The sequence below is a fragment of the Psammomys obesus genome, unplaced genomic scaffold (genome assembly GCF_907164565.1).
Source record: "Psammomys obesus unplaced genomic scaffold, mPsaObe1.curated_primary_1811, whole genome shotgun sequence".
Lineage (NCBI taxonomy): Eukaryota > Metazoa > Chordata > Mammalia > Rodentia > Muridae > Psammomys > Psammomys obesus.
This window is the reverse complement of record NW_026596125.1, coordinates 1,956,864-1,967,618: the sequence shown is the minus strand read 5'-3', so window position 1 is coordinate 1,967,618 and position 10,755 is coordinate 1,956,864. Positions and strand designations below refer to the sequence as shown.

The window sequence follows — 10,755 nt, the reverse complement described above, 5'->3', positions numbered from 1 at the left end:
GCCCTGTCATGTCTAGCTGACAAGAAAAGAACCTCAGCAGAATATTGGGAATCACCCTCCAACACTAGCTTGTCTTTGTCCTTCCAGGGGTCCAGATGGTTCCCATCAGCTGGTGTGAGATGCAATGCCCTAAGACCCACACTAAAGAATTCCGCAAAGTGGCCAGAGTACAGCCTGAGTTCTTACAGACCTAAGCACACTATCCCTGGAGTCACCTCCTTCCAAAAGCGCATGTGTGAAAAGAAGCCAATACACCGTGCTCTTTATTAAGGTGCCTAGAGTCGGCTTGCAGCCACCTCCTGAAGAATGGGACAGACATACATTCATGTCCTGATGAACACCCAAGACAGGAAGACTGTTAGTTCCCAAGTTTGAGGCCAGACTGGGCTATATAGTAAGACTCGACGAAAAGGACAAAAAAGAAAATGTACACCTATTTGAAATATAATTCTTGGGAAACTGATTTTTATTCTCTGGGCTTGTGAATCACATTTAAAGGCATTGAGCAAACAAAATCTTGTAATACTGGAAATAGTGTATGTCTTTTTTATAAGTATATATATATGTATGTATTTTGCTATGACTGGAAAATTATTTTCATTTGTTAGTGTTACAGTTTTCTTATTTGTGTGTGAAAGAGGGAGAGCAGGTGCAGCATTTTCATGTAGATGGTTAGGATTTTAACTCAGGTGCTTGGTTAGCAGCTGCCCTTAACTTTTAAGCCATCAGCACAGTTCCTGTTCTCACTATTTAGGTGAACTTGCAGTGATCTTTCTGCCTCAGTCTCCCCAGTGCTGGGATTACATATATATATAATACCTGACTTAAAATATATCTCTAACTGGTTTTGTTTTTAATTGTTAGTGGAGCAGGGCATGGTGGTACACGCCTTTAATCCCAGCACTCAGGGAGGCAGAAGCATGTGAACTGTTGTAAGTTGGAGGCCAGTCTGGTCTACAAAGCCAGTCCAGGACAGCCAAGGCTACACAGAGAAACCCTGTCTTGAAAACACCAAAAATTAAATACATAAAGTCTTGTGTTGTCTTTAGCAGAGAGAAAAGTCTAAGCAGTGTCATGACTTGTGGATCAGGTGTTTGCATAGTGGCATTCACTAACTCAACCAGCCGTAATCATCAATCCCATTGTTTTGTGTTTTATATGTATGTGTGCCTGCTTGTCACTTTGAATAAACCCCTCACTAACAAGCATGTTTAATGAAAACTGTTGGGCCTGTGGGTGTGTTCTGAAGATCTGTGGTAAACACTGCTCCAATGTCAGAGTAAGTATCCCAGGAACTGTTAACTGAATTGACCGGAGACAGAATGCTATCATGTGAGATGGATAAGACCAAAGCAATTGTGAAGATGCTAAGTGTGGAATGAGTGGCCTCCCTAGCATGCTGAACCAAAAATCAAGGCCTGAACATGGGGAGGAGGAAAGAATCGCTATGAAGCATGGAGACTGCACAGGCATGGGTCCTGTCGACATGGGGTTTGTCCACGGTGGAAGTGAGCTCTGGGTTCAGCCTGCCTGGGTTTGTGATCTCTAGTTGCTTTCAGCAGGTTAGTAGTATCTTTTGTTTAGAGTGAATGTGCTACTTACATAAATGTGTGTGGACAGCTTTTGGGAATCAGTTATCTTCCCTAACCTTGGTTTTGGTTTTTTAACATGACCACTATTGTAACTACACTTTATGTGCAAAAGTACGTGCCAAAGCATTTATGATACAGCATGTGTGTGGAGGTCAAAGGACTTGGGGAGTTCTTTCCACCTTTCTGTGCTCCAGAGGACAAACTCAAGTCACAGCAAGCACCTCTACCTGCTGAGCCATCTTGCTGGGCCCCACGTTGTCATGTGTTTCAGGCTAGCTAGCCCATGAGCTTCCAGGCAGTTCTCGCTGTGGCATGCTGGCATTAAAGATGCTACTGCATCCAGCCGTTTCCATGGCTTCCAGCACTTAAACTCAAGTCATGCTTCTATGGCAAGTGTCTATGCACTGAGCCATCTCCAGTCCCCCCCCCCCCCCCAAAAAAAAAAGAGCTAATTTTGGTCTTTCTTGCCTATGTGGCATATGGAAGTAAGCTTTCCTTTCCTTCTACCATGCGGGGCCCCAGGGATCAAACTTGGTTGGTACATTTGGCTTTAAGCACCTTTACCTGCAGAGCCATCTCACCAGCCCATTTTTGCTTTCTTCATGAACATGTAATTTCTTATGCCCAATGTGGCACACTTGCAATTCTAACAGTCAGGAGACTTAGGTTGGAGAAACACCGGTTATAGCCAGTCAGGGCTATAACAGCAAAATCTCATTTTAGTGCATTAACAGCACCTGTCTTAGGACTTCTGTTGCTAACAAAACACCATGACCAAAAGCAAGCTGGGTTGGCGGGGTAGTGGTTATTTGACTTACACCTTCACATCACTGTCACTGAAGGCTGTTAGGACAGGAACTCAGAGCAGAAACCTGGAGTTGGGAACTGGTGCAGAGGACAGTAAAGGGTGCTACTTACTGGCTTACTCAGCCTGCTATCTTCTAGAACCCAGGAACACTTGCCCAGGGCCCACCCCCACTGATCATAAATACAAAAATGCCTAACAGCTGGATCTCTCTGAGGCATTTTTTTCAACTGAGGTTCCCTGCTTTTAGATAACTCTAGCTTGTAAGCTGACAAACTAGCAAGGGCAGGGCCACATTCAATTGTTTGTTTTGTTGTCTGAGGGTCAAGCTCAGGCCATTACACATGCTTTGCTGCTGGACTTGACCCAACACATTCACAAAGCCCTAGGATTCAAGCCTAGCATTAGAACCTTATATCCAGTTTCTCACACTGGTAACACTTGCAAAATTATAATATATTGGGCTGGAGGCTGTGAGGAAAGGAGAACAATGACAAGTCTTTAATTTCAGCACTCAGGAGGCAGAGGCAGGCAGCCCTTGGGAACTGGAAGACAGCCTGGTCTACTGCTATGCCATCTCTCCAGCACCTTTAATGTTCAGAACCCTCCATCTGTCCATCAAGAACTTAGTGTGCCCTTCACACTGAATGCTGAGGTTTCCTCAGACCACAGGTATGACATCAGACATAAAATATTGCACATCACTCCTTTATTATACTGATCTGGAAAGAGATTTAGTTCTCAACCCATATGGTAGGGTCAAGCAGCTGGAACATGATTCAGATAGTCAAAGATGAAAACTGGACATGATCAAGGGGCCCTTCACCTCTACAAACAAGGCAACGGGATCCAAACACAGCAAGGGTACTCCTGCCCCTTGACAAAGAGTTACCCCATTTGACATGAGGAATGGCTGCTTATTTTTTAGTGACTGTTTCAACCACCACTAGAAACCTCAGAGGGGCTTCTGTGTGCTGATATATACATATATATATGTACATATGTATGTACCTCTTTTTTTTTGTAAAAGTAAATGTAACACATAGACTTGACAAAATTGATCCCAACCTTCTGGGGCTAGCAGTTCCCTTAGGGTCAGAGAGGAAGTAGTATCTTTTAAATCACCCTCCACTGGAATGACTGACTATAGCCCCCAGTCACCTAACTGTGGAAGAGTGCAGGACAGGTTCCAGGGACAAAACTAGGCCACAGCTTCTCGTGGGTCACACCACAGCATGGTCCCCCCAACCTCTTCCTTAGCAGACCCTTAGTAAACAAAGGACTATAATTACTACCTCTCGACTCTCCTGGCAAGAGCAGCCGTCCCTGGATGTGGACCAAGAATCTGCACCCCCAGAGGTGTTATTCTGACTAGATCCTATGAAGGGAGTGGGTGCAGGGGATAAATACTAAAATTAGAATGGGAGCCACGGGTCCCCATCTGCAGCTAAGAGCCTAACAATGAGTCAGTGTGACAGGGGTTGGGGAAGGGTGCGGGAGGCAGGAACAGGCAGGGAGGGTGTTGTTGGGGTAGGAGTCTGCCTCCTCGCCCTCACTTCTTGACCTTGCCCTGAGCAGCCACAGCTTCCATGGCTTTGCGAACGGTCTCCTCATCTCCCAGGAACTGCATGGGCTTGATGGGCTTCAAGTTCTTGTCCAGTTCATAGACGATGGGAATGCCAGTTGGCAGGTTCAGCTCCATGATGGCCTCTTCTGAGAGACCTAAAAGAGCCACCGTGTTCAGCCACAAGACAAGAGTCCACCCCCCCCCTTTCAGGTTTACTTTTATCTACCAGTGGCAAAGCACTTAAGTAGGAACAAACAAGACACCCTTTCTGATCTAGTGGATCCATTCCCCCAAGGAACAGGCCCTAATTAGGTCTCCTCAAGCCTGTTCTAAAAAGCCTAAGAAAGAAAGAGAAGGTACACAAGATTCTCAAATGAGCCAGAACAAACTGCAGAAAGTTACACTACAGGTTGTGCCCCCAGACATCCTATAGCCAGGCACCTGGGCCTCTAGATCCTCAGGGAGTCACACTGTGACTCAGCTGGTGCTCCAAAAGTAGGCAGGTACAACTTCAGTGCATATCCAATCACACACCACCACAGTTCTGAGCCAAGTATCGACCTGCAGAGTGTCAGTGTCACTGCTTTATTACACACTTCCTGTTGCCATGGAATCAGTCTCACTACAGCCCTGGCTGACCTGGAACTCAGTGATTCTCTTGCTTCAGCCTTCCTGGGGCAGGGTCAGAGGTGTAAGCCACCATATCCCGCTGACAGACCATATTTTGAGAAAGGAAGAAATGTGTTTTTCCTTAAGTTCATCTGCACTATCAGATTCTCCCCCCCCCCCCCCCCCCCCCCCCCCCCCCCCCCCCCCGCCTCCTTGTTACAAAGTCAGTCTGATTAGTGGCAGGTCTGTTCTATCAATCATCCGTGACTCCTGTAAGAAAATGCACATACCTTCCAGATGCTTGACAATGCCCCGAAGGCTGTTGCCATGGGCGGCAATCAAGACCCTTTTGCCTTCCTTGATCTGGGGCACAATTTCTTCATTCCAAAAGGGCAGTGCTCTGGCGATTGTGTCCTTCAGGCTCTCACAGGAGGGCAGCTGGTCCTCAGTAAGGTCCGCGTACCTGCGATCCTAATCAACAAAGTCTTATTTCAAGGTTGCCAGTTGTTCCAAGTTGCATCTATAAAGATGCTTTCATGTGTATCAATTCTGCTTCCCTAGCTCTTTAGGATTAAGGAACTCATGAAGACCTCTCCAGGGTCCAGAATGCAGCTGAGAACGTAAAGATCAGTAGCCATCCTCTTGCATCAACATTCCCCAATCCAAAACAGGGAACTTAGAAAGGGTAGGGGGGTTAAATACAAGGTCTCCCGACTCACTTTAGTTTACAGTTGTTTTAGGGAGGCGGATATCATTTTATAAAATATGGCCATAAGGATGTGAAAAGAAGACAGCCCTCTCAGATATATAACATTGACTTCCAACTAAATCCTGCAACAAGTGAAGGTCATCACTTAGCAAAGGGGGTTATGTTAATTATTTTATCACAAATTATAAGGTTACTGACAAGTAGGTAGACACGTAGGAGGCCTGGGGGCTGGAGAGATGGCTTGGCAGTTAAGAGCACTTGTTAGTCTTCTAGAGGACCCTAGGTTTGGTTCTCAGTACTCATACAGAGGCTGGCTGACAACCACAAATTTTTCTCAAGCTCCAGAGGGGCTGATGTCTTCTTCTGACCTCCATAGGCACCACACACCCGTGTGGTGTACATAAATATATGAAGTTCAAACACCCACGCCCATCAGCTTAAAGTAAAAATAACCTAGAGTGAGGCCAATGATACTGATGAGTGACCACACCTGGATATTGCCGTACCTTACTGATGTTGCTGTAGAAGGGGTGATCAGGCTCCATCGGAGGTGGCGGGACATCGTAAGATCGCCGCCAGATCTTTACCTGCGCCTCACCATGCTTAGCAGCAGTTTCTGCTTTATTGAGACCAGTCAGACCCCCGTAGTGTCTCTCATTGAGGCGCCAGGTCCTGACCACTGGCAGCCACATCTGGTCAATGGCATCCAGGACGGTCCAGAGGGTCCGGATGGCTCTCTTCTGCACAGAGGTGAAGCAGATGTCAAACTCATAGCCAGCATCTAAAAATTAAGAAGTGTCAAATGAGCCAGGTATCGTGGAACACTCCTTTAATCTCAGTACCAGGGAGGCAGAACAGGTAGAGCTTTGTGAGTTCAAGACCAACCTGGCCTTTGTATCAAGGTCCAGGACAGCCCAGGCTTCAAAGAAAAAAATGCCAAGTGAGAAGCTAACAAGGGAGAGGGAGAGGAAGAGAGACAGAGACAGAGAGAGAGGGAAAGAGAGAAAGTATTTGGTGAAGTATTACCTTTGCATCCTGAGGGAAAAATTTGTTGACTTACATTACAGATAACAGTTCACCAACTAATCTGAGGCCTCTACAGCTTAGTTTAAACCCCTAGAATGTTACACCTGAACACATTTTGATTGGCTCAATACCCAGAACCCACAAGGTGAAAAGGAGGGCTGACCACAAGCTGTCCTGACCTCCACACAAGCATCCTGTGGCATGCACATGCATGTGCATGAACCTGTGGTTGCGCACACACAAGAAATGAATGGGTTAAAAAAAAAATTAAGGAAAAGGGATCAAAAACCTTGAAACTCTTCGTAAGTCATAGATAGCCTTTCCAGAGGGCTCATCACTGGTCCCACACCAAACTGATTTAGTCTTCACTAGAATCCTATGGAGTTACAATCCTCAACCCGCTTTTACCAGGTTAGGAAAATAAAGTGAGGAGCTGGGCGTGATGGCACACACTTTTAATCCCAGCTCAGTAGACAGAGCCAGGGGATCTTGAGTTCAAAGCTAGCCCAGCTTGTGCTTAGATTTTTGAATTAAGGAGCTGTCCCTTTTTTTATGCCAAGACACACTCCTAGTTTCTCTAGTGCACAAGGCCCTCTTCAAAATTAACCACAAACTTTTTTTAGCATTGCTTCACATTGAGACTAGCAACAATAATAAAATGTGAAGTAAATTTTCCTGCTAGGTCATTCAACGGACAATGCGGCCATGGAGACCAACTATTTACTGGGGAGGAGGGAAGAGTAATACCAGGAAAACCAACACCACCCACAAGAGAAGACAGATCTCACCCTCAAGCCTCTGGACTAGTCCATAAAACCCGATTACCATCACATCCTTAACCAGAAGATGAGGAAGGCTACCCAACAAAAGGCTGAGTCACTGAGAATAGCCACAGAACAAGCCTCAGCTCCCATGATGCTACAGGCTGTTGCGCTGCGCAGCAATCATTTCCTCTTGCAAAGGCCTCTCTCACTTTGGACCCACAAATAGTCCCCAGGACCAAAATGGTCATCCCCCACCTTAGGACTCTTGACAAGAATGCTATAGGATCAGAAGCACAAAGACACCTCCACTGAATCCGAAGTACAGCCGGGGGTACAATGGGCAGGACACGCGGACTCCCATTCTCCCCCGGGGACCCCTTCCTTCCTCAACCTAAGGCTGCAAGGAGAAAGTCTCCGTAGCTCCCTCCTGGAATCGGACTCGAGACTGTATAAACCACACTGAGGAGCACTGGTAAAACTGGAGAGTTTCATTGATGTCACTGTATTGTCCACAATAGTCTTCTTCATTCAGTTTTTGCTTTTTAATCTTTCATTCTTTAATTATCTGCGATGCCTTTGGGAGATACTAAAATTTGACATCAGCTTCCTTGAGACAGTCTAGCTGTGTAGTCCAAGTTGGTCCGTGCTCCAGACCCCCCACGTTCAGCTCAGATTACAGCTATGCAGCACCACGTGTGGTCTGCTATGTGATTTTCTAGAACTTAGTCCTACTATCTTTAAGTCAGAACTGTGTCTTATTATCTTCCAGTGATTACAAGTTCAACATACAATCATCTTGCCCAGAGAACAGAGGGAGGTCGGGAACTAGGCATCAGCAAACTACCACAGGCTTATACAGTACCTCAGGCCACAGAGCTAAAGAAAATGGCTTCCTTTTCCAGCACTTTCCTCTCTCTAGCCTCCCTTCATAGGCCTCTAAGCGTTCTCATTTCCTGCGATCAGGATTTCATGTCCAAGCCTTCCTTCATTTGAAGAGGATGTACAAGCCCAGAGAGGGCAACGGAGACTCACAAGACCACTTCAAGCGGGCATCAGCAACCCTTTTACACGGCTGCTGCTATGTCATAGAAAACTGCAAGGCAAGAGATGCCCTAATCAGCAAACACCTCTTCACTCCAGGGATTCTCCTGGTGGCCAGATTTGCTTCCTTATTAGCATTCCAAAATCACAGCCTTTCGGGGCGCCATGCCTGGGTAGGCAAAGGCAAACCTTATCTCCTGGATTCTTCCACCCTTTGCCCAGCTTCTGTCCTTGGCCACCAGCCCGCCAGTTCCTCACACTTACTTGTTACTCCACCCAGAAATGGGGCAAGGACACTGGATTAGAACTAAGTAGGTATGACCTTGGACGAGTCTTTCCTGTCACTTTTCTAAACTATAACAAGGAGACAGGGAGATAAAAAGGAGGGAAATAAAATCCGCCTGTTTTATAGGGCTATAGAGAGCATCAACTGAAATAGTCCACTCACATCTCTGGATTTGTTTTGGACACAGTATCTGCGGTATGCTACTGATCTACAAAGCTCTGAGAAGCACGCGGGGTTTCCAGGTGTCTCGAAGGCCAGACACCCCCACCTAACTCTCCCCACTGCCCAGGACGAGCCCGTGGCCTGCCTCTTCGCCATGATCCGCAGAAGCCTATTGGGTTAACTTGGGTACAGCCACTGATGTCACAGGGCATCCTCCGCCAGTCGCCCCAGGTCCTCGTGGTACCCGAGAGGGTCGCCACAGGTGGGGGCTGCTCAGCGGGGTAGATTTTCACTTAGCATCGTCTGCGCCCTCTTTTTGGCACACTCCAACGGAGGTGACCTTGACAAGCGGGCTCCCCACGCCGCGCTACAAACTCAACCGGGGAGGCCGTCCGAGAGGCCGTCCAGATGCCCGTCTCTGGAGAGGGCGCGGGGGCTCAGGCGGCCTACTGGACGGTGCGGGCCCCGCACGCCACCGCGCTCGACCCGCTCGTACCTCGCAACGCCTGCCCGCCGCGCTTCGCCTCCTCGTGGCCTGCCGGGCTCAGGTCGGCGTCGTACCAGCCGCTGAAGCGGTTCTCCAGGTTCCACGCGCTCTCGCCATGCCGGATCAGCACCAGCTTGTAAGCAGCCATGGCGACAGGCAGAGGATGCAGCAGCAACTGAGGATGGCTGAGATTCCGCTCGCAACCCGACTCCCCCCGCCCCTCGGCCGCGCCTGCGCACTCGCGCTTCCCCGCCCCGCTCCCGCGAACTTCCTCCCCGAAATCTTTCCACTAGCTCTACAGACCTGGCCCGCCTGGTGTGCGCATGCGCCCTAAGCAAGTTGTGCCGCCCGCGAAGGGAGGGCGTGTAGGGCTCCGGGGCGGCAGTGCGCACGCGTCGTAAGTAGCGGTACCGCGTGCGCCGCACCAGTCACGGAGCGCACGTAAGCAGGGAGGGTGGAGGAGCCGGGCAGGAAGCCTGAGGCCCAGGGCGCCGGCCGCTCCGTACGTCCACAAATCCTCTCTCAGCCTCACTTGTAAAAGTGGTACCCGTCTGCCAGAAAGCGCTCTATAAACATAAACATGGGTTGTTGCTCTAACGATGTTCTTTTTGTTTACTTTTTTCGAGCCAGGGTTCCTCTGTGTAGCCCTGGCTTCCCTGGAACAAGCTCTCTAGATCAGGCTGACCTCCAATTCAGAGATCTGCCTCTGCCTCCGAAGTGCTGGGATTAAAGGCGTGCGCCATCACCCCAATCAGAACACTTCTTTATATTCCTTTTTTCGGGTAAAGAACCTTATTGCTGATTCTGCATCTTTGACACTGTTGAAGCTCACGTCTCGGTCTACAGGTACAAGCTTTAAGCTTATCCTAAGAGAAGCAAACTTTAGGCCCTTTATAACATTTCAGAAGGAGATGAATCCTAGTCTCTATCCCTCCTCACCCCAATTAGTAGTATCCACTTGTCAGGACCAATTTCTTCTGCCCAGGCTGTAGTCTCTTAGTTTATGTCCATTTAACCTCTTCATGAGCATTAAACATTAGCCATGTAGTGACCTATTACTAAGGATGGGCTAGTCTCCTGAATTCTTGTCCTTTTAGCAGAGAGCAAAACCACCATTTAAACAGCTAACAACTGAGCCATGTTCTGCATTTTACAGAGAGCCAAGAAAAGTTGTAACATGAAGGGGTCAGGTACTTCCTACAAGCTATCAGCTTTGTTAGTGCTTGATAAATATTAATTGGCTTCCTGCTTCCCTTCTGGTTTTGTTTTTTTTTTTTGTTTGTGTTTTGGTTTTTGGAGACAGGAGCCAGGGCTGTCCTGGAACTCCCTCGATAGACCAGGCTGGCCTCTAACTCAGATCTGCCTGCCTCTGCCTCAAGTACTGGAATTAAAAACTTGTGCCACCATGCCCAACTTTCCTGTTTTCATAATAACCTGTAAAGCAGTACTCTTAGAGTACAGATGAGAAAACAGAATAGACAGTTCCCCCAAGGTTACAGAAACCAGGAGTTCAGTCTAGACCAGTTTTTTGTTTGGTCAATTGTGGGGTTTTTGCTTGTTTGTTTGTTTTTTGAGACAGGATCTCGTTATGTAACTCTTGGCTGGCCTGAAACTCACTACATAGAGCAGGCCAGCCTCAAACCTGCCTTCCAAATGCTGGGATTAAAGATATAAGCCATTCTCCCACTTTTATTGTAACCCTCAGTC

General features: G+C 47.8%; 2 protein-coding genes across 2 annotated transcripts in view; one reads left to right on the top strand and one right to left on the bottom strand.

Annotated features, from left to right (window-relative positions):
• Exosc1 (exosome component 1) overlaps nt 1–1,221 on the top strand; it is a 12,086-nt gene extending 10,865 nt beyond the window's left edge. The window contains exon 8 of the mRNA XM_055591684.1: nt 88–1,221. Coding sequence (XP_055447659.1) covers nt 88–194 — 107 coding nt within the window. The 3' untranslated portion in view covers nt 195–1,221. The remainder of the gene's footprint in view (nt 1–87) is intronic.
• A 1,868-nt stretch (nt 1,222–3,089) lies between these two features.
• On the bottom strand, nt 3,090–9,304 carry Pgam1 (phosphoglycerate mutase 1). Its single transcript, XM_055591639.1, has 4 exons — nt 9,058–9,304; nt 5,789–6,063; nt 4,864–5,044; nt 3,090–4,119 (listed from the first exon to the last, which is right to left on the bottom strand). The coding sequence occupies exons 1-4, from the start codon at nt 9,194–9,196 to the stop codon at nt 3,950–3,952; spliced, it is 765 nt and encodes a 254-aa protein (XP_055447614.1). The 5' UTR covers nt 9,197–9,304; the 3' UTR covers nt 3,090–3,949.
• Nucleotides 9,305–10,755: the final 1,451 nt, after the last annotated feature.